At 36.1% G+C, this 24,263-nt stretch overlaps 1 protein-coding gene and 1 long non-coding RNA gene across 2 annotated transcripts; both read right to left on the bottom strand.

Moving 5' to 3' along the window:
- Positions 1–2,190: 2,190 nt before the first annotated feature.
- Positions 2,191–6,561, bottom strand: LOC126609012 (protein SIEVE ELEMENT OCCLUSION B-like). The gene is made up of 7 exons (XM_050277037.1): positions 6,183–6,561; positions 4,668–4,760; positions 4,096–4,541; positions 3,896–3,990; positions 3,685–3,815; positions 3,122–3,580; positions 2,191–3,024 (listed from the first exon to the last, which is right to left on the bottom strand). The coding sequence occupies exons 1-7, from the start codon at positions 6,411–6,413 to the stop codon at positions 2,434–2,436; spliced, it is 2,046 nt and encodes a 681-aa protein (XP_050132994.1). The 5' UTR covers positions 6,414–6,561; the 3' UTR covers positions 2,191–2,433.
- A 5,906-nt stretch (positions 6,562–12,467) lies between these two features.
- Positions 12,468–16,359, bottom strand: LOC126609016 (uncharacterized). Its single transcript, XR_007618071.1, has 2 exons — positions 16,017–16,359; positions 12,468–14,249 (listed from the first exon to the last, which is right to left on the bottom strand). It is a non-coding gene; the product is annotated as an uncharacterized LOC126609016 (long non-coding RNA).
- Between the last annotated feature and the right edge of the window lie 7,904 nt (positions 16,360–24,263).

Genomic DNA, 24,263 nt, shown 5'->3' with positions numbered 1-24,263 from the left:
TGGCGATCTTGGTCGTATGTCGGGATCAGGACGTGTCACCACTTGTCTAGAGATGTGGTGTATCACTCTGTGTTCCAGGCACATCGAAAGATCTCTCGTCATCTTGACTACTATTGGCTCATCATCTTGATTACTATTGGGAAACAACGCCACAAAAATAAAACTAGGAAAATGTAATTCAATTTGAAGTCTTTCTCTTATTCTAAGAAAAAAAAACTAATAATAATAATGTCTTAATGATAGTTGACAATTGGGAGAAAACATAGTGTAAATGAGGGGTGGGTGGGGTGTATGGGCACCAGCACATGTGGTGTTTTTTATTTATTATTTTGTCTCTTATCATTAAATAAAGTTGATGAATGATTTTTTATTAAAATGAAAAAATTTGAAACCTTTTTCATTAGTTTTCTATTTTAATATCCAACACCTATTGATTCTTAACTCTAAGGATAAAAGCAATCATTGAAAATGACAAAAACATTTGGTGGAGTATTTTAAATGGACAAAAGTCATGTTGACAAGGGACTTGGATTGTCTACCCTCCTCATCTCATACATTTCCCATGCCCTCTTATATTATGTGGTCACGGTTAAACCACGTCAACATTTTATATTGATTTTGTTATAGAAATAATAAGACAAAAAGTAATGGAAATATAAAATGTTGACATGGTTTAACCGTGACCACAGAAAACGGAGGGCATGAGGAAGGTATGGGATGGGGAGGGCAGACAATCCAAGTCCGTTGACAAGACGCAATAGACAATAGACTTGGCTTGTGTGTGTGTGTGTGTGTTTTTTTTTTTTTTTTTGTGGTGTGTGTTCATATGGTTGAAAAATGTTCATTGGGGTTTTTTTAATTAAAATTTTGTTTTGGGGTATGCTATCCACAATTTTTTTCTTTTCCCCACATACTACTCTCAATTTTCGACCGTCGGATCAAATGAATTGAAGGATATCAAAAGACAAAAATAAAAAAAGGGATAATTCTATGTTTATATTGCCAATTTACCAACAAGCCCTTATCATATTCTTATTGATATATGGATAATTTTAGGGAGACCAAATTTTTCAATCCCCTATGCAAACCGAATGATATGGTTTTGGATGATTGGATTAGTAATTAAGTGTCGATTAATATGTTTATTTCTTACTGTTTACACGTATTTTGGTTTAAAAAATTGGTCTTTCGAACATTGTTCTTAATATATCCATTGTGCACCAATAGGAATCGACAATTGAAAGTCTCTTGTTTTACATGGATCGAAACTTAATATCTAAAACGTTCACAATTGACGACATGGCCTCAAAGTTTTTAGACATCTCCAATGATATAAGTGGAAGTATAAACAATCACGTCTAATCAGAGCGTGTCATGTAGATCGTAACATTAGACTGACAAAACTACCTTGATAGAATGCATGAGCATATCATTATCCCATGAGGATCCTCTTCGGATCTTCAAATCGTGTTCGTTCATTGTATATCGTGTGATCAGTTTTTATCAAGTACTATTCATATTTAATTTAAAATAATTTATGACTACACGATGTACAATAAACGTACACAATTTGAGAATCCGGAGAGGATCCTCATTCATCATTATCTAAACTTAATAGACAAAGTAGATCAGCCCAATAAAAAATAACAAAAGCTCACAACTACCATGGTCAACGACCAATTTATCCCAAGAGGATCTTCTCCGGATCCTCTTTGTGAGGATCCTCAAATCATAATCGTTCATCGTATATCGTGTAGTCAGTTTTCGATATATACTATTTAAAGACTACCTCTTACAATCGTTTGATTAAAATAAAATTCAACAACGTTTTCTATTTGTCTTTCTTTTCCCATTTATGTGCGAGATACACTACTTGTATTAAAGAGGAGACGATGAATTAAATATGGCTCAAGGCTCACGCATGAGAAAGTTGCTCAATCTTGGCTAAATGCTATTGGGTTAGCTGAATTTTATTTCTTAATTAGGAGGACTAATCGTCGGTCTTCTGACCTTTTTTAGTTGTTATCTATGAGTAGGGATTGCACCCATTTTGCTAAATAATAGAACCCAATTCTATGTTATATTTACATTCATATCTGAAAAATGAAAACCACCAAATAAAATCATGCTTGGATTTACCAGGTCGATTAATCATGCCAATATAATAAATTCAAAGAAATGTACATGATATCGAGGGAAAAAAGTGCTATAGAAATATAAAACTTAAAACATAACATTGCATCATAAGACACACGTACACATCCCACGACACTCACCACTCAGATTGGTAGGCATCAGATTACACAGTAATGAAAATGCCCATTATTCAAGTCCCAGGGACGACACTACTTACCACACAAACACAACGCATAAGTTCATAACCTCGTACTATAGTCATAAGATGACCACATAGATTCAAAACTAGCCAACCCTTCAATGATGCGCGTTGATGGGAGAATCAGTGTGGCAGCACTTGTAACTCACGAATGTCTCCATGGTGCGAGGACACTCTGGGCATTTCATGGTCTCCGGGACCTTTCCAGCAACGCTCGGGATGTCAAGGCGGCAGCAGTGCCTCATAGTCTGAATCACCTTCTCGTAGTATGCTTTGAACGAGAATTCAAAGCCCTTCTCCTTTATGAAGTTCTTCCATGTGTCGAAGTCGTCGAGGACCTTCAAGATTGTGAAGCCATGGCCACTCACCACCACAGTAGACCCTTTAGTAAGCACAGCCCATCCACCCTCATTTTTGTAGGAAAGCAGCTTCTGGACTTCTTTGGTCACAGTGTCAGTTTGCTTGTTGACTTTGGTGAAGAACAAGCTCTCAATTCCATTCCAAAATCTCCCGAGAATTCCAAGGTCTTCTCCGCCTTTCGGGCTCTTGCCAACACAAAATAGCTCAATATTGATCTTCAATTCCTTGATGAAGGGGTCATTGGCAATGGTAGTTGCTTTCTTTGTGAACTGCTGGATCCAGTCATTGTCTTTGCCTCCATAGAAGAAAATGTACTTCTCCTCTTTGATCTGTTCGAACAAAGAAATAAAAATTATACCCACAAATTTGAATTAAAATTGGTGCTGTAATGTTGTGCAATTGTGAAAAATGAATTGAATTAATTACCCAGGTCTGTATGGTTGGGTGAATATCATTCACAATGGGAGTGATCCATTCTTTGTCATTTGTGATAGTATCTTCTATTCCCTTATGAAAAGGAAATGCCTTCATTCCATGAATCCGAATCAAGTGGAGAGCATTCGTATTTTCCACCTTGCCTTGCGGGTTCATCACTACCACAGCGGGCTTGCCCTTGAAGTGCCACTCCTCCTTGATGAATCTGATGCCGGCTACAGGCGCAAAATACCGCACAGTGTACCATGGCATCTTGACCATCAAGACCTCGAACTTCTTTCGTAGGTCATCAGTCCATTGCTCCACAATAGGGATCCACACAATCTTATACTTATCGTCTTTCTTTGTCCCCTCATAAACTGGTTTGATAATCGAAATGTCATCATCAGAAATGTCAAGGGTGGAAATGAACAAAAGCACATACTTCCTCCTCAGCACATCAATGCTAACCTGTTTGAAAAATTTAGGACAATGATTACATTAATTAGCTACATACACTACAAACGGTAATAGTAAAATTTATCAAAAAGTAGTAACGTGCTGTGAGAGCAAACCGTTTTGTTAGTAGAACCATCAATAATTGGCTGCACGGCATCCTTAGTAAAAATCAAGGCCTTGAAAACCTCCATAACTTCGGCAGGGGTCTGAAAAAGTTTCCTCAGCTTCCGGTAGGTTTCTGCCTCCACTGTTTTATATAGAAAACACTTGTTTTCAGCAATGCATATCAAGTATAACATGTACATGTACAACGGTACAAGTACTCACCTATCTGTTTTTTGCAGATTAACAATTGTATCTTAAGCTTGTTGAGGATATAGTGGATTTTTTGAGCAAATTGGGACAAATCATATGGCTTCTCTCTACAATGCAGGAAACCAAGTCAGATAAATATTACTTGTTTTGAAATTGTATTGATCATAAATATAACTTTTACAGCGTAATTAGTTTGGAAATAAAAAACTTACTCATCACTGGTTAGAAGGGTGATCTTAGTTGCACAAAAAAAAATAGTTATGATAGACCAATAGACATCGACCGGTATGTGATCCATTGCAATTGCCAATGCTGGCACATCCTTTGGATCATAAGCAGAAATCTTCTCAAGCTCAAAGATGCACTCAATCACTTGCAATGTGGTCTTGATCAGGACGTTGAGCTCAACAACAGCTTGCCTGCGCTTTTGGAGATCCACGGGCTTGAGAAGGACCGGCACTCTCTTGAGGATTGCGACGGACTTGGCAAGTAGGTCACTTTGTTGAGTTTGGGCAAGGAGCCAGAACTCTCCATATTCCAAAGCAAATGCTGCTAGGGCCAGCACTGCCTTGGCTTCCCATGAATAAGTTGAGAGCTTGTTGAGTATTGCCAAGGTTGATTTGTGGGCAATTTCTTCACCTGGTGGCTTGCATGACATCTGAAAGAAATTGTAGATAATTAAACCCGTGATTTTTTTATAGGAACTATAAGATATTTTGTTTTAGAAAAATAAAAGGAAAATTAAGAATTAATCAATTTGTTATGCAATATTGTAAATAATGACCTCACAGCAAATGGACTTGAGAGTGCACAATGGAGAACTGAAGGTGGCTTTGGGGGGCTTCTCGTCAATGGTTTCAACATGTACTTGGGTTCCCTGCAACAAATCACTAGTAATTAATCACCAATTGGAAGTTTGCTAATACTTAAAATTAACCTGAGCTCAGTAATATTAATTGCAAGATATTTCTTACTTCTAATCACTTAATTAATCCTTTTGATAATGAATTCAAGTGCTGAACCCATGATTTGGTTTCTAATCTTTAAATCTTCTTATTATTTTAGTTAAGATTATTATTAATAAAAATCATTTTCAAGCTTCATAATGTATACGTGTCCGATTTACCAACAAAGATAAATGTATGTGGCCCTTCTGTCAAATACAAAATTAAAGAGGTCCAGAGGCAACAGAATTATCAATATCAATAGAAGGAAAAGTTCTTGTCCAGAAGTCAGAGTTGTAACCGAGGGAGAAAAAGGTGCCAAAGATGATCAATCCTTCCCTGAGTACTTTTTTGGTATATTGGGTACCTTAAAAATAGAACATATCAACCTTGTGTTTTAAGTACTGTAAATTTTTTTTTGTCGCTTACCCTTAGCGTACTAAAAAGCTCTAAACTAATTTAGCTCATTTGAAGTTGTAAGACGGAACATTTACCATGTTTTTACCAAAAACAATTTCTTAAGAACATTCTCTACATTCCCAAATTAATTTTTCATATTATGTAAAAAGTTAAGTTTAATTATAAGAAATTCTCTATATTTCATTAATGAAAACGGAATATTTTCGTATAAAAAGTTTCAGAGTGTTCTGATAAAGTAGTTTCCAAAAAAAATTAAATAGTTGGTAAATCAATGCTCTAATCAGTTCTACAAAATGTGAAGTGCTTATATAAAAAAAAAAAAAAGACAAATAATCAATCCTACTCTCATTCTACCTATTTCAGAGTAACATATTTTAGAACTATGAATCTAGATCAAGTTAATTACTTCCTTTTTTGGTCCATGTTTTTAGGAGATTTTCTATGGTACTCCAGAGTGTCGATATTTAACTGTTAAATATTTAGGCAGAAATTGAGATCTAATAGTGTTGGGGACAGGTGAATTTGCTGTCGCATCGGACTGAAAACGACTACCTAATCGTCGGATCTATTTGTCATAGTACACAAACCAAATGTCCTTTACCCACTTCATCTCTTCTAATTTTCAGGACAAAACCAACCGAGTTATCAAGTGCCATAGTATAATTTTTTATTAAATGCAAGGAAATCTAGCATAGCCATCGCAAATAAGAGCAATGCTAGTTATTGTCACGTAGGCAATTGAAGGTAAGAGCCCCTGGCTTACATTTTACTCTAACAGTCTTCCCGAAATAAACACGGAGACTATTCTGAGCTTCTTAAGCAAGTGGTACCTCGTTTAAGAACAATGTTCTGGTATTAAAGCATTTAAGCGACTATAGTTAGCATTTCTCTTTTACGTAGTGGAAGAACATAGAGATGTTACACAAATGTCATACCTGCACAATGTTATCGACAATCTGGGTCGAGCGCTTGATGATGTTTTCAGTGACAAGAAAGAGAGAATCAACGTCAAAGGAGTCATCCTCATGGACGTGGGTTGTGTAAATGAGCTCCAATATTTTGTTGTCGGACATGGTGAAGAGGTTGAGCTCACCCTCAATGTGCTGAGCAGTGGTGGCAACCGCCGAGGCCACCTTGCTCACCACAGTTTGTGCTATGCCTAGCATGGTTGAAGGAAATGGCTTACTTGCTTAACAACTCTGAGGAAAAAAGTTTTAGGAAGCACACAGAAGGATGAAAGTTCAAGGAAGAACACAGAAGGATTTGTATGAACTAGGGCTAGTGGGTGGTTGTGTACAGTTCATTGCTGCCCAGTTCCTCTATTTATAACCATGTTCATCTTGGAATCTAGCATATAAGTGTGGCCCTGCTATGTAGAAAATGGCCATGTGTATGATCGGTAATTTTTAAGAGGCACAAGGTACGTGAATATTTTCAGAGGCTTTTTACTCAAAATAGTCTTTAAAATTGACACAATTCTTTACTTTGATCCTTAACTTTAGTGAAAAATGCGTTAATATCCCTATTAAATTATCACGTAAACGACCACGTGATCACTATTTTATGAGTAGTTTTTTCAAACCAACCCCCACTTAATAAGAATATTGACAGTGAAAAAACTCAAAGACTACTTCTATTGATTTTCATTGTCAATGCTCAAAATAAAGAGTTATTTCAATTTCAAGAACCATTTTAGTTAGATCTGTCTATTTTTCCATGATGATAGGCTCTTTTAAGAGGTGTTAGCAACGTAAATATTAGGACGAGTATATTTATTTTAATCTGGCATAGGCGTAGGCTAGAGGATGACCCTCAAACACCCAAATTTAATAAAATTTATTAGAAAATGAAAAAGTACAACTATGGGGGACAAGTAACCAAAACCTCGAGGAAAAAGAAAAAGTAAAGGTCATAAAAACCAATATGAAATGGTAGTTGGGCATGCCAACCAACCAACCAGTCTGTATGAAGAAGAAATAAGAGACGAAGGTGGATCCCAGCAAGTAAAAACTAGAGCTCATAGAATCGTGATTTGCCAAAGAATCTGGCTTGATCACTTCAAGAAAAAGGGCTAAGAACGTAATTGAATTATACCTTTCTCATTTTCATTGAGCACAAATATGTATTTATGCTTTTTAAATTCCGTCAAAATATCTCAATTATGCCTTCAAAAAAAAAAAAAAAACACATTAGTTTGTGTCGTGCCAACTAAAATTTGAACACAAAACTGAGATATAATTTTTTTTTATTAATTTACAAACACACAATAGGCATTGTACTCTCTAATTTAATATAATTAAATAAAAAAAATGGTTTTGTGTCCCTTACATTTACTTTTCCGTATTCCCAACTACTTTTACCATTTTTCACAATTTGTGAAAATATCTATTTGCAACTAACTTGAATTATTATTAGGGCATTTAGGACTAGTTTATTATTGTTGTGTTTTTTTTAAAAGTTACTTTTGATATATTGTGAGGATAAACAGCTGTAAAATAAAGTAGTTCAGCGTTTGATAATTTTTTTTTTATGAAAGTACTTTGAAAAAAAAAGTAGTATCCAATTTTTAGTTTTTTTTATATAAAATTCCTGTGACTATATTAAACGATTCAAAAATATATAATATTAGATATTAAAATAATAATTTATTTTATTTAAAATCTTATTCTTCTCCATCTTTCTCAAAACAACTTATAGCATTAGAACCTTCAAAAATCTTTTCGCATTAGTGCCTTCTCTTCTTGAGAAAGCACTATCTTTTTTATTTCAATTATGAACCAGTGCCATCTCCCTCAAGCATTTGGTGTCGTCGACACCCCAAATCCCCAGCTCAGCTGCACCACCCACACCCCAGAAATTCCAACCCAGCCGAGACGCACCAACCCTCGCAGCACCATCCCCCACCGCCCCCCCCAAAAAAAAGCCAAATTACCCCACCTCCACCACGCATCTAACTTTCCCCTTTACACAATCCAAAGTTCGAAAGGACACCCCAAATCCCCAGCCCAGCCACACCACCGACACCCTAAAAATTCCAACCCAGCCCCACCGCAGCCCAGACGCACCAACCATTCCAGCACCGCCCCCCCCCCCCCCCCCCCCCCCAAAAAGGCAAATCACCCCACCTCCACCACGCATCTAACTTTCCCTTTTACATAATTCCAAAGCTCGAAAGTACACTTTTAGCGATGGGGATTCAAAGCACCCAATCTTCCCCTCTAAGCTCCCCCAATCTGGTGCGACATTAGCCCAGATGTGAAAGTTTTCATATCAAAAACTAAACCCAGATGCGACTGCATGGAGTCAAATGGAGAAACAACGAGGGTATTATTTGGTTGAGAGATTTTCTTTAAATTTTACTGTTCATCTTTTGCCGCTTCCACTTTTTTCTGCTTATTTTGACCCAAGATTTGAAAAAAAAATACTTATTTTTATATTAACCAAACACATTTTACACTCTAGCTTTTTTTCATAGCAGTTTTTTTTTTTTTAATTTAATCAATCCCAAACCTAACCTTGGATTGAGACTAGAAAATGTGACCGCGCTTCGCTGTGGGGATTGAATGTATTAGTCGCAACAGGTACAAATATGCACTAAAAAGACGGTAAGAACGGAATCACACCCTCAAATGCACCAATATAGATAACACACACTAATGCACCTTCATACAAACTGTAGACCAAGATGCACAAAAAACATTAGCAAATTCCTTGAAGGAAAATTTCTAGACCTTTGTTATATTATGTATTAAGAAGAACCAAATTGTATCCCCCAACACGAAATTTGTTCGAGTCATAGTCCCCTTGCAAGGTTGTAAAACTCAAAACTTACTGTCCAAAACCAAAACAATTTGTACCATTTACATGCATGCTCAACATATGCCTTGCATTGGAAAAACGTCTAAAATCAAATACAAATTTGTAAATCACGTACAAATTTTGTTTTACATTTTTATAATCGAGTAGCAAGTAAAATTACAAACTTTCAGCAACCTGAGAGCAGAAATTAAGATGCAGAGATACTCCCAAACATACAACATATTGTATGAAAGCTAACCATAAAGGTTTATGAAGCAAACTGCTGCATGAGCTTCCTCTTGAACAAATTGGAGGTACTTTAGCCTCTGTTCCTCCCCCTCGGTCAAAACAATTACAAAAACATAGTAGCTTAACTAAAAATGCATGATGAAATGGATAGTTTTCATGCATAGAGAGAAAGCACTTTGATTTTTTTTATATAATATGAGACAACTATAAAAATAAATCTAGCATTATATCTTAGGTACATGTATAATAATCACAATTTGATGCGTGCCTAAGTAAATCTTTTTGGATTGTCAACTGGCTAAAACATATCGGAAAATAAACAAAAGAAAGCACTTTTAGTTGGTTAACTATTATAAACAAAGGAAATTAGTATGAAGGTCCCAAACTAAATCCCAATTAAGACAAAAGGCCTGCTTGACCAAGTTAATAAACCAACATAGATGAATTTATCTAGGGGTGGTTCGGTATGGGATCCCATACCAAAACACTTGTCCCGATTCCCAAACCGAAATTTTCGGGAATCCCAATTTCAATACCGATCCCAAACCAAATTTTCGGGAATCCCAATTTTCGGGAATCCCAAAATAGTTTCGGGATTTCGGGACAAATCGGGAATCCCGAAATGGTTTTGGACTTTTGGGCTTTTAGACTAAAATTTGACATATTATGCTTTTAGGCCCAATCTGCCAATTTATTTCTACAAATCTGCCAATCAAATCTGCCAATCAAATGGCAAGGCTTGTTTATACTAATCTCTACTTAATATTAATACTAACACTTAGTTTTCATTTCGATGCAGAGAGTGATGGATCAACTGCAAAATAGTGAAAGAAAACAAAGAAGCTCAAAACTGTACACAAAAACCAAAATCAAGCAAAACGAAGAAGCTCAAAACTGAACATTGCAAAGTAAACGCCAGAAACTGAGCACAGAAACTGAGCAAGCATGCCAAGAATCAAAGCAAACCCCACAAGAGTCAAGAAATGATAATTGAGCCATTCGAAGAGTACCCAAACAAGTTCTGTGCACAAATTTGACAATATGGCTAGCAAATAGCAAGCAAACAACAAATAATTAACAAGAACTAGTAACAGTGAGCAGAATCATAAGGTCTGATTAGCTCACCTTCATCAAGCACAATTCCGACGTTCAATCCCTTGAAAACATCAGATTCAGCCAGCTTCTCAGCACCGTCGTGTCCCCCAATCTCCTCATCAGGAACATATGACAAATAAACAGACCTTTTGGGCTTAAACCCAGAAGCCTTGAGCCGTCGAATCGCCTCCAAGTACTGAATCCCGACGCACTTCATGTCCTGGGACCCCCTGGCGTAAACGTCGCCGTTCGAGTCCAAGTTGGCCGAGAAATGGGGGGTGTGCCCACTTGTCGTGCTCGGCCGGAACGACGTTGGTGTGGGAATTGAGAAGAACAGAGGAGAGAGAGATGAGATGAAGGCTTGTCGGCTAGATGAGGGAGAGATCAGAGATGAGAGATTAGGGCTCGGCTATTCGATTCGATAGAAACAATGGAACGAAAGTGAAGTTTGTGAAATGGTATTCTGACCTAAAAACATATGAACGGCAAAGATTAAATCCAAAACAATGAACGGTTGAAATAATTCTTTTATAATTAAAAGAAAAAAAAAATATATATATATATATATAATATTTATTTTCGGTTCGGTATGGGAATACCGAAAATTTGAGATTCAAAACCGAATCCCATACCGAAAATATCGGTTTGGTTCGGGATTACATACCGAAAATTTCGGAATTTTTGGTTTGGGATCGGGATTTTTTCGGTTTGGTTTGGGATTTTTGGGATTTTTTTCCAGCCCTAAATTTATCTATCATTGTTGTTTGTCGTATATTTGTAGTTTCATCTTCTGTCTTTTCTTGACTTTCTCAATTTTTCTGACTACAACCTCATTCAGCATTCAATGAATTCAGAATTCAGAATTCAAATATAAACAGAGGACGCCTTATTGACTATAATCCTCACTAACCAACTAAGCTTAAATTGCTCAAATTAAATAAATTGTACCCCTCTCCCCCATTTTCCATGCAATTCACCACCTAAACAATGCAGCAAAACACCAAATGAAGAGATAAAAGATTGTTACCTATGGTTAAACTTATTTACAATGAAAGATGTTTTAGCTTTATGAAAGAAGTTTTACATGAAAAGTATAAAATAGGTGAATCAAGCTCTTAGAACTCTTTGAACCAATTTATGAGCCTAATTGGTACAACTGAAAATGAAGAGTGTAATCAAACTTCATGAACCTAATTGAAACAAATTAAAGACCAGATTAAAAATGCATTAAAAGCTGAGAATATGCGATATAAAGGCATTGAACTCTGCATTTACCTGCATAGTTTCAAGTTGCCTAAGAAAATGTATGGTATATTCTAGCACTTGAGTAATCACCTCTGTACATTGGTGTTCGCTTGCCTAACAAAAAAAAAAAAAAAAGCAGAAATGAAATAAATTGCAATATATTTGGAATACTGGTGTATAAAACATAATTTTCAAATTAGATCCAAGCTAATTAAAATGCCAATCCCTTTCAAGTAAGCTTGGGAGCCATTGATCAGGGTGTGTTATAAATAGGGAAAAAAAATCAGATGAACAACAAAATGATGTCGTAATCTGCAGAAGATTAATACCTTGACTAACTAAATGAACCGAGAATGAAAACATCTAAAATTCTATTAATCAAGTAAAATTACTAAAGGAAGCAGAATAAAATGTCAAAAGTGATACATTAAGATAAGTTTGGCGGCATCAAAATCACTGAAAAAACATGCATAAACCCAACATGCATCAAATCACTACCGTTTGGTACATAGATAGGACGAGAAAGGACAGGACAGGACGGAACAGAGGTTCCGTGTTATGTTTGGTACGCACATGATAGAATGGGACAGTTGTTCCATTCTATGTTTGGTACGCGCTGGACAAAACGGAACCAAAAGATTGAATGACTAATTTACCCTTGTTCTGTCTGTTGTTTGGTACAATGTTTATGCGTGAGACGGAACAAGACTTTTTTTTTTTTTTTGAACTTGTTCATATTTGAACACATATAACAATACCATGATTAGCTTTTGGAGATTGCAGAAGAAGCAAAACGAAAAACAAAGGCAGAGAATTTAGAGAGAGAAAGAGAATGACTAAAGATTGTATTCCTTAAACAATGAATGAATTACAAACAAAGATGTGTTTGTTACTTATACAAGTATTCTTTGCTTCACTCATAAGCTACTAACCAACTAACTTATATCCCTACAATCAGAAAAATCTTCATAGTTTGCTTGTCCTTCGGTATCGATCATAATAGAAATCCCCTTCTCACTCAGCCATTTGATCTTCCTAATCACATCGCAGTGCCAGTGCCACTCCCTTGTGTTGTGACACATATTAAGCGTTGTCATATTCATCAAATAAAGCTCTTCCAATTTGTTTTGTGAACTCAGAAGTGACCCAAATGCATTGACACCATTTTCGCCCATGGCGTTGTCTGAAAAGTTAAGATACCTCAAGACATTTGTCCAGGGCCAAAGAAAATACGTGCATGACTTCAAGAGCTTCCTCTTCTGACCTTCTTGCAGTAAAATCAAAGCTTCTCTTGCTAACACATATATTGGTACACGATTTTTCATCATCCCTTGATGGTAGTAATAGTTCCTCAACCTTGCCAGCAACAATAAAGGACCTGCGACCACCTGACATATCAAAAACACTTTCACATGTAGCAGTAGCTTCCTAATTTTGCATCACTTGTAGTAGACAAGTAACATGCAATGCATGATTAATGAAGTGTAGCTGTGAGATCAAAATTTGAGGGTACTTGTCTCAACGGTTCGCCTGGTGCTTGGAACAGAGCATCATCCTTATAATTTTAGCTAATCCTCCTCCCAGATCCCATCCAATCCAGAATGCACCTATAGTTAAGCAAAACTAAGAGCATACAACCATGTTATGAAAAAGAGGGGTCATTCGAACGAAGAGGTTTCCTGCAGCGTCCTCGCCTTGTCTCTTAGCTATTTCATCAAACACCTTATCTTCTCTGCATTCAAAACCATCACCAACTTGCCAGCCTCATACATGCTGACCCACCCATTAATCTCATTCTAATAAATAGGGAAGCCAACATGATAGAAACCTCATACATGCTGACACACCCAGAAAAATTAGAAGAATTTTGAATACCATATATAGGGCAGCCAACATGATAGAAACCCCAAATTCAAGAAACTATAGCAAGAACCAAAATTAGTACGAATTAAAGCAAAAGGGAGATCAATCGAGATCTTACGGAGGCGAGAATCGTGATCTGGTGAACCCGAACCCAGAATTGCAGAATCGGACAAAAAAATCAGAAAACCATAACTTCCAGAGAGAGGAAGAGAGGGGAAAGAGAAGGAAACAGAGGGGAAGGAGGGCGAGAGACATGAGGATGACGATGAAGGATAAGGAAGGCTACGCGAAATGAAAGGCAGTAGCAGAGAATGGATTAGAGTTTGTTTTAGATGGTGTAAATATTGAAAACGATTAAGGGTATTTTTGTCTTAAAATGTTATAAATTTGTGTTCCACGGAGGTGGAACAAGTCGTTCCAGGAGGGAGAGGCAGAACGAAAATTCACCCAAAACTTGTCCCGTGGAACAGTGCGTTCCATCCGTTTTTTGCGCATCAAACGTGGGACGGAACGTCTCGTCCCACTCCGTTCTATCATGTCCCACGTACCAAACGGAACCTAAGACTTGACTTCACTTGCTTGTCAGAATATAAAAAATTCAAATAATATTGATTCCAAAAACTTGTTCAAAGGAAAAAAAACATATCACCTCTTAAGGCTCTAACTATATGGCGGGGGGACTTCCTCTTCTGCATTTAAATGGTGAATTGAAGACCAATGCTGGCAGTATACCAAGAGCAAGTGCAACCCGACTGCAACAACAAAAACACAATTGACTTTCACACTACAGAAATAAATGATGAAAAAACACATACACCCAATACATTGTTTTTTTTTTCTTCTGTGCAGTAATAAAAAAGGGATAACATTCCCCTGAAAATATATGACATACATATTATATTCCGTAGCCGGTCATTGATCATACACAAAGAAATAACGCATGTCATTTAAGCCTCTACACAAACACAGGGAAGAGGAAATATTTGTCTTCTTTTAAAACAAATTATCTCCCTGTACAAACACACAGAGAAGAGGGTAAATTTGTCCTCTTCTAAAACAATTAGACTCCCTAAATGAACACATAGAGAAGATGATAAATTTGCTGTCATTTAGAACAAATTTTTCGAGGGCACAAAAAAAAAATGACCTCCCTTTTCTACCGCTTTGATAAGAAAAAAAAAATCACACATTCATACACATATGAATCCAACCATGCATTTTAAACAAATGCCAAGACATAGATGGCTGTAGAGGTTTTTTTGCCAGTGACCAAACCAAAACCACCGACAAACAAACAGTGCAAGCCACGTAAACAAACAAAGTACACAGATGCAGCGACAAAGTGAGGAGAAACAAATACAGACAAAGAAAATAACTTTGTTAAAAAGAAATAAACATATAACCGCATAAATAGGCACGCCAGCATATATTTTAAAACAACCAAAACCAAGTCACAGACATGCTTGATTTCCTCGTCTAGCAATCAAAATCAAACCACATCTATAAACCATGAAATACTAAATATGAATATAAAAGGTGATTGTCACCTAAAACTATATAAATTAATCAGCAAGGAGTTGCAAAGGCAACCACAGACAAATGCAACCAAATAATAACGAAAGGCATTACCTTATACAATATGTGCATCATGCATACAGACACACTAAGTTACCATTCATTACATTAAAAAATTTCGTACCTTCATATTTGTTGTATTTCTGTCGATGTCTAAATCTATACTAACTCTTGATAATTTGTACATATTTTCACTGTAATTAGAATAAGTACTAATTCTTGATAATTTGTACGTATTTCTATTGATGTGGCTTGGTGTCCCTGCTAACACAGATATAATTGACTGAGTTATTTCAGCTTTGATCATTTGGGAAACAATCATCACCTCCATCGTTTCTCTTCAGGAAACAAAATCCCATTTTTGATGATCACAAATTAACACGATACCATATCAAAAGCAAAGCAAATTAAACCAAATCGCCCTTAATTTAGATCAATGTCCCAGAAAATGAAACTTAGACATCACGAAAGCTAAGCTAAAAATCCAATTTCTCACAGCCCTAGCACAATTCAATAAACCAGTGTAGCATCAAACTTTAACATCAAATGAGGCCAACGGTCTTTGTATTCAAGTTCCAGTAAAGAACCACATCAAAGGAGCCCTTGCACAGTTCCATTTATTAAAGCTTTCTGAGTATCATTTCTAACATAGGGAATGAACAAACTAAAGTTACTAAACCCTAAGAAAACCACTCACATTGAACCCAACAAAATACCACAAACATAAACTCAAATCAAATTTGTTTAAAATCCCTCCCTAAGACTCTAAACCATCATGGCCTACACATTTATCTGGCTTTCCACTAACAAATAGCCATGATGCAGACACTAATAATCAAAATCAAAGCAATGGGAAAAAACAAACAAAATGACATTACAATAAGAAAGAACAAAATGATAAATTCGATCAGTCAAAAGGGGGCAAAAAGCGTTGGAAGTTGAACCTTACACAAATCAGTAAATCGATCTTGGAGAAGACCAGAATCACTGCTCTCGAAATTTGAATTGTTGGAAGCTGAAACTTCAGGCTTAGCATCTTCCATCTGCATTATAGTTAATGTTGTCTATAATGAGACAACAATAAGTCATTAAATTAATAAAATAAAAAAAACACTAATAAAAAATCATACTATTTCAACTAAACCTATATCCCATCCAAACACACCAAATGCACCCTAACAATATCTATAACTATAGAAATAAGGAACCAACAGATTTCACTTGAATAGCAAAAGAGAAAACTAACCTATTGCGTAGCGGCAAAGAGAAAATGTACAAAACAGAACACCTCCACCTATTCAAAAAAGACAAAAACAAAAAAGTAAGATCAATAGAGTGACTATAAGTAGTCTGAATAGAGTTATGGCTAGATTAATATTAGAGCATTGTGTCGTTTGCAACGACATATATACTTCTTAAAGAAGATTTATTTATTCTGTAATATGGTGAAGGGGAAGCTACTTTGAGCATATCAAGTCATCCATGGCAAAGCCGCTGCATAAATGAAGAAAAGAAGAGAAGCTTTTTATTTTTAACTAAAATGAATCGGTATTTCAGGTTGAATAAGTCCCAACGAATTAAGAGAGTGAGTTTATGTGTGGAGCTAAAACTTTATGTATATATAAGCAGACCTCTCTTCATCTCCCTTTCACTACTCATGGTGTATATTATCTGACTAATCTGTCTGTCTCCTCGTAATTATCAAGAGACAACGTGTATTTAATACATCACACGTATCATCTTTTTGACAGTTTGTGTTTCAAATCAACTGAAAGGAATTGTATGGGAATATCTTGCCTAAATGAAATGAAACAAATTTTAGGGTGATGAACTATTGGTCACTGTACACCTATCTTGTAAGTTCCATAAATTTTTCATCATCACCCCTCCTCAGTACCATGGCAAGAAACTCCAAAACATGTATCCTCTTTTAGAAACACTTGGGAGGAAAGCCCTAGTGAACACTATGAGAGTTAGGAGAAAAATTATTAATATTACTTGACGAAGTAAGAATCTTGATTCATCCATTCGATAACTAAACTCATACAAAAAAACATAAAACCCTAGAAAAAAAAAATAATCTACGGATGTCTAAAATGCAAGCATATAATATAACAAATGGATTTCTCAATCGAACTCATATGCTTCGGTTTTCCAAGCAGAGAACCATAAAAATAAGAGAAACCAAACCAGAAACATGAGCAGAAGAGTGACTACTTGCATGTGGGACTGTCGAGCATGGAAAAGGCGCTTTTGTTGAAAGAGTGATAGAGGGCCTACAAACAGTAAAATTCAACATAAAACCAAAGTCAGGAGATTTTTACAGCATTGAATTGATCCTGAAGAGAGGGCTAGATAGAGAAGGAGAGGAAGAGAGGAGAGATAGATTACAATACCTTGCCTCTGCGTAACACATGCTTGGGGGTTAGGAGCGAGTGGCCAATTACTGCCTAATTTGACAGAATCTAGCTAGAACCGAGCTCGCTAACTCTTTATAAATTCGCCTGAAAACGTAGCGGTTAGGTTTTAAACTGAAAATCACATATTTAAGGCACATTTTCACATACATTACGTGTAGAATGTACCTGAGGTTATGAGGAGTTGCTTGAGACCAACTTCAAGGTTGGCTGTCACTGGAATTGTCGCCGGAACCCTGAGAAAGCTTCAGCCTCTCCACCTCTTTAAGTAGCAAGACCCACCTTCTCAGTATCTCAAGTCTTTGGAGTCCCCTGCAGGACATAGCTGATTCCTCCAATCTCTGTATACTCTTCTTCACACTCCTTAGATTATCAAAAGCCCTTAGTCACTGATATTTTTGGGCGTCATACTTGGTTTTGTACATACATGTTAATAGTTGCCACATATTGTTCATGCAATTTTCTCTCTTTTTTTTTTTCAATTTTATTCTCACATCATACCATATAAATCAATGTACAAATGGTAACAAAATTTATGAAAATGTACCCATAGTACATGTAAAACAAATGTACCCAATTGATTCTAGCAAAAAACATATCTAAATTTATAAGTTCATTTAAACAAACGTACCACAAATGTACAAAAAATGTACCACAAACGTGCCTAAACTTATGGGTACACTTGAATTCAAACTAACCAATAGAAATAGATTGTACCAAAAATATATCACAAACCTACCTTAACTAATTGGTACATTTGAATTTGAACGTACCATATAAATAGAAAATTGAGGCATCTTTCATCTAACTGTTCTGAGATGTAAAAAATGTGAAATGTAAAAAAAACCGTACGTATTAAAAGTTAAAAAATGATGCTTAAGGTCAATAATATCTAAACTACATATTAATAAAACACTCATTGTCAACCAAAATCCTATAAAATTACCAGTTTAACCCTCTAATTAAAACTGAACATGAAAAAAAAATATGGGTAGAAATGTAATTTTACACAATCAAAATTTATCTTTTTTTTTTTTTCAAAACCTCACTTACATGTAATTCTAACATATCTCTAATTAAAAACTAAAAAAAATTTAAATTTAAAAAAATCAAAAAAAAAAAAAACTCCCACTCTCACATTCTCGATCACACTCTTCCTCTCTCCTTCCACTTCAAAAACAAAAATAAAAAAATGTCAAACACTTTGTATGTGCCCATATACTAGTTAATTATTAATAAAGAGATAATTAAGTTTATGTAAGTTTGTTTTGACCTTCCCTAAAATTAAAGCAATTTAATTCGGATAATAGCTAACCAAATGCTCAAGAAGGCTAAATTGAGAAATCAGTATATAGCATTTTGAGAGCACATTGACATTTAATTTATCCACTTGCTGATGTGCATATTAGTTAAGAACTTTAATCAAATTTTTAAAAGGGTTGTTCAATACACACCCCACAATGTTATGAATCCACCTCATATCCAAAAAATTCTTCAAAAATTTCAACTTTGTTCCTCATATTTCTGAAGCCACCCCACCCCAAAAGCAAAAAGAAACACCAAACATCTCCATTCGATGAACACCCATCCCCTAAACCCCATCAGCATCACATGTCTGACCTCTCTCGTTCTCTCCCTAACACCCTGAGTCCCAACACCCAAACCCACCAACCATGTTTCCAAAAAAAATACAAAAGAATGTAATAGTCATTCACTTCAATTAAGCAATGAAAATCTCCAAATTCTAGGGGTTGTTTACTCGCAGAGAATTGTAGAAACATGCAATTACAAAATGAAAATTAGAAGTGCAGAAGCATAAAACAAGCACTAGCTGTCTTGGCAATTGATACATAAGTTGGTGCCCTTTGACCTTATAGGGCACAAATAACTTTTTGTGCACACTAGTCATATTTTTTTGTAGTGGGTTACCTTCTTGGAAAATATAAGCAACTTTAAACGATATTTGACAAAAACGCTCTAAACCTTTTTGCCAATCCACTTGAAGTTGTTAAGGGACCAAACTAGGGGAGTGAAAGAAGTGAATAGCTAACATTGAATCCCTTGCAATTCAAACATTATACTAGCATGAATCCAAGCCAACTCTCCCAGACCCTGCGTAAAGCGGGAGCCTTGTGCATTGGGTACGACCTTTATGAATCCAAGCCAACTCCATTGATTTAATGATCAGCAACTCAATTGATTTAATGAGCGTTGTCAGAACCAAATTCGTGCTTCGCTGTTGATTGAGGTGCTACGCATGTCCAGCTATTTGTACAAAAACACACAACTGTAACAAGACCTTGGATACATGTAGGGTACCGGCTAAAGGCTCCAACGACCAAGTTAGTAAGCAATATTAAGGCTCAAATAGTAGGAAAGAGAATAAGCAAACTGTGTGTGAATCGCGTAATATGCGTTACCAGAGTTATGCCTTAGATGAGGATATTTGCACTAGTCGGGTGAGATACCTTTTCGGATATGGAATCCTTATTAAACCGATAGAATCCAAGAGGGTTAGATATTGTTTTCTCTAAGGAGTGTGATTACTTGCAGCCCACACCAATCCCTAAATTGTAAAAATCTTCAAGAATATAGGAAACCCGCTAATCCCCAACTAGATCATATTCAGTGTCTTGTGGAACAAGAATAGTCGATCTTAGCGAATTCGGCATACTTCGCCTACCTTTCCAGAGTATAGCACGATGTGGTGGCATCGTTTGTCCATTTGAGTAGCGTGATCCAATTAAAGCTTTTGAGTTTATAACTAGACTTCTGAGGTACGCGTATTCTGATATGCTTTACTCTAACCCTAGAAAATTCATGGTCCCACAAATGGTCTTAACTATGTACCTGAAAGGGCATTCCACGTGAGGATGAATAATTATCCAAAGACCATGCCTTTCAGAGTCAATCAGAATAGCTACTGTTTGATATTCTTTGACATGTGGCAATTCGGTCTCGTTATCGTTGTGAGGTAATGGCGACATTCTTAATTTAGGCGTGTGATCTCGAGAGTTGTACCATAAAGACAACAATAATGAGAGATTACATTTCAGGCAACAATAATGAGAGATTACATTTCATGTGTGCACGAGAAACGAAAAGCTACCTGTTGTGTTACTGAGTGATTTTGGCCATCGGATACACAAATCTCGAGAAGAGTCCTCCCAGATTCAACAGAGAGACGCTTTCGAAATATCCTCCATAAATATCTCAAACTTTTCTTTTTCATTTCTTCCGCTTTCAAAGAACTTCCAAATCTTCTGAGTGTAGAAAACCTTTGAAATTTTCCAGCCTCTCTTCAAACCTTAAAACCTCCGGCTTTCATCGATTTTCGATTGCATCTTGAAGTGCAAAGCCAGTTCCAACCACCAACTACAACACCTTATTCGAGTCTCCAATGATTAAGGTACACAATTAAGAGGATTGCGTTGCCTTTACTCGCCACCACAAAGATATTCTGGATAGATGCTAAATCGAATGGGAAGCTGGTGTAAACATCTTGGCACCAATACTGCAATCCTCTGACGTAGAGCACCCATGCAGGGCCGGTCCAAAGATTTTTGAGGCCCGGGGCGACATAAAAAAAAGTGCCCTAACTTCATATAAGAAAATTATTTATTTTCACACGTAAGATATCGATAAAATTATACTTAGAAAAAACACTTCAAACTCAATAATTTAGAAACACAAAAAGACTACTTTATTTTGTATTGAGAGAGGGAAACAAAAAAACTTCGGGTTTACAAGTAGATAGATGATGAGTTTTATTTTCCATCTGAACTTTGAATGTGTTTTTTAATAAATCGTGAGGTTTTTTTTTTCTTATTTACTAACCTTGTCAATATGGGACTAAAAAATAATGATGTTTTCGAGTCTTTAATTGATATGTATTATTAATGAATTGGCACTAAATTAAACATTTTGATAACACGTCATATAATTTGCAAATTTGGTCTACGTATTATTCTTTGTTGAAGATTAGACTTGAATTAAAACGAATATTTAAAAATAACAACCCACATAGCTACTAGATAGCAACTAAAAATAAATTAACAACCAAACAAAAATTTGTAAAAATTGAAAAGAATAAACATGCACATAGCATTTCGAACTTAGGACCTCTTGTCAATTTTAAACATCAAAAATCATTGTTTATAATTACACTTCTTGATCCTTTAACCAAATTTTATAAATTTATACTCTTATGAAAAGAAATTTGTAAAAAATGGAAAGTAAATAATCACACATGGTGTTTTGAACCAAGACCTCCTCATTATTTTCAAATGACAAACCACCACTTCTAGTTAAATTTCTATGTCTTTGAACCAAATTCTATAAATTTATACTCTTATAAAAACATATATAAATATACCACCCTAATAATTTTGGTGCCCCTAATTTTTTTGGGCCCCGGACGGTTGCCCTGCTTGCACTGGGCCTGGGCCGGCCCTGCACCCATGTACCAGAATCCACTCTCGGTATCTGGATCTGGGCTTGAAATTTCGTATTTCAAGTATTTTGAAATTCCACATCAACATAAATATGAGTTTATTATAGCCAAGTCGTCATATCACAGTTAAAAAAAAAAAACATATTGACTAATTAACATATGTATGACATTGCAACAAAATTATAAGTTTGAGTATTGTTGGAACCAAATTCGCGCATCACCATGAGGGGATGAGATTCACAAATTCTACTACCTGTAAAACAATAAACAAACTGTAAAGTAACCTAGGGACTGATGGGGTGTTGGCCAATGGCTCTCCGACTGTCAAGTTAGTAAGCCGTATTAGATTCAAGCAATAGGCAAGAGAATAAAGTATGCAATAATTGCGTTACCCGAGGTGAAGCCTAAAAGAGTGTATTTGTACTAGTTGAGGAAGAATCATTTCAGGTTATAGAATTTATATTAAATCGGGAGAATCATAGAGAATATTTAGGAGTAGATATTTCATCCTCTTAAGAGTGTCCCATTGAGGACAGATTGGTGGACAAGGATTGTCTGCCCTCTCACTTCCGGTGCCCTCATGTGCCCTCCTGTTTGTGTGGTCACGGTTAAGCCACGTCAACATTTTATATTACTATTCATTTTTATCTTATTATCTTTATAAAAAAACAATATAAAATGTTGACGTGACTTAACCGTGACCACACAAAACAGGAGGGCACGAGAGGGCACCGGAAGTGGGAGGGCACCGGAAGTGGGAGGGCAGACAATCCTTGTCCCAGATTGGTAGACTGCTCCTGTAAAACTGATGCTATTCAGAAGGAATCACCCTCTACGGTAAAGTTTTGGAATCTCCTTTCCATGTCCCAGATTGGTAGACTGCTCCTGTAAAACTGATGCTATTCAGAAGGAATCACCCTCTACGGTAAAGTTTTGGAATCTCCTTTCCACCGCCAAAACTGCTCCTTCTCTAGCCGCAAGAGCTTCCACCTGCAGCGGAACATCATCACTCCTAATGCAAAGGATTGGCCATAGTGTGAATTTGAGAGCCTCCTAATGCGAAGGATTGGGCAACTAACGTTGGTGTTCTAGATTCCTTGCTCAACCATACGAAGTCAAATTTGACTTTTTTGCTTTTTAACTCTTGTGCATTATAGAGGAATTGAATCAAATTTGGCCTCAAATATGACTTTTGTATTTTCTAAGGCGGGGATCCCACTTTTAGCGCTAGAGTAATAGCCAAAGTCAAATATGACTTTGCATATAACTCCAAAGTCATGTAAGATTGAAGAGAGATTGAGTCAAATTTAGAGTAACAAATAGATTTCCAACGGGCTGGACATAGTTTAGCATGTATCTACTCTCTTTTTTTCTTAGTTGAAGCGAATTTTCCGAAGATAAAATGTAAGTTTCAGAAGGAGAGAGAGAGGAACCAAAGTTTTATACTAGTAATATACAAATACTTGATGCAAATGGTGAATTACCTTGGTGGATGATGTATATTTTTTCAATCCAATGTATTTCGAGTTCAACTTTTTCCGGGACTTCTCTTAGATTATAGCTTATAATATATAGTAATATTGTTTATGATAAAAATATATAACTTGCATGATTTAATATTAAATATATAATTCCTATTAGAGAGAAGAACATCCCCTCCTTTTGTTGATCGGATCTTTGGAAGAAGGAAGAGTAATATTGGAAGCAAAGATCGAGTCTCTTGGCTCAAAGATGGTGGTGCGAATATCAAGTTTTTCCCTCTTGCTACAGATAAGAAAGAAGAACAAGGAATAGAATATTAAGGTTGCAGGGAGGCAATGGCAACTACAACGGGTTATTTATCGCAGTGTCGGAAAGAAATCACGTCAATGCATTTAATACGGGTTCGATCCTTATAAATTTTCCTCCTCCTTAATAATTAAGTTAACTATTTAACCTACTAATATTATCGTTTTACTCAAAGAGAAAAAAAATACTTGCCCAATAATATTGTCATTTATTTTTTGACTATGAATAGCGCATGAACATCAAAGCTGGCGTCCCTCAGGAACAAGGTAATTAACTGCAAAAATGAGCTTCATGATTGAGACCTGGCGAAAAGGCTGGTCCGTTCACTACCTTCACCCTCATCCCTATCCTCCATCTCCATGTGTTTCTCTTGCTCATCATCGGTAATAACTAGTTAGACAGAAAACTCCTCGGTCACCACTGCATTTTCAGGCAGGCTTTTCCATGATCATTCAAATATGACTTTTTTTTTTTGTTTGGTCATATGATCGAAGACTTTGAAAGAGACTCTAAGAAAATATTTGGACTACTTG

The sequence above is a fragment of the Malus sylvestris genome, chromosome 16, assembly GCF_916048215.2.
Source record: "Malus sylvestris chromosome 16, drMalSylv7.2, whole genome shotgun sequence".
Classification (NCBI taxonomy): domain Eukaryota; kingdom Viridiplantae; phylum Streptophyta; class Magnoliopsida; order Rosales; family Rosaceae; genus Malus; species Malus sylvestris.
This window is presented reverse-complemented; position numbering and strand designations above follow the sequence as displayed.

Bases quoted from the DNA above. Each gene is read 5' to 3' on its own strand.
- LOC126609012 (XM_050277037.1), bottom strand. From the start codon at position 6,413: ATGCTAGGCATAGCACAAACTGTGGTGAGCAAGGTGGCCTCGGCGGTT. The intron at 3,991-4,095 runs GTAAGTTTTTTA...CCTGCATTGTAG, and splicing joins ACCCTTCTAACCAGTGATGA to AGAGAAGCCATATGATTTGT. The intron at 3,025-3,121 runs GTAATTAATTCA...TTGTTCGAACAG, and splicing joins ACCCAACCATACAGACCTGG to ATCAAAGAGGAGAAGTACAT.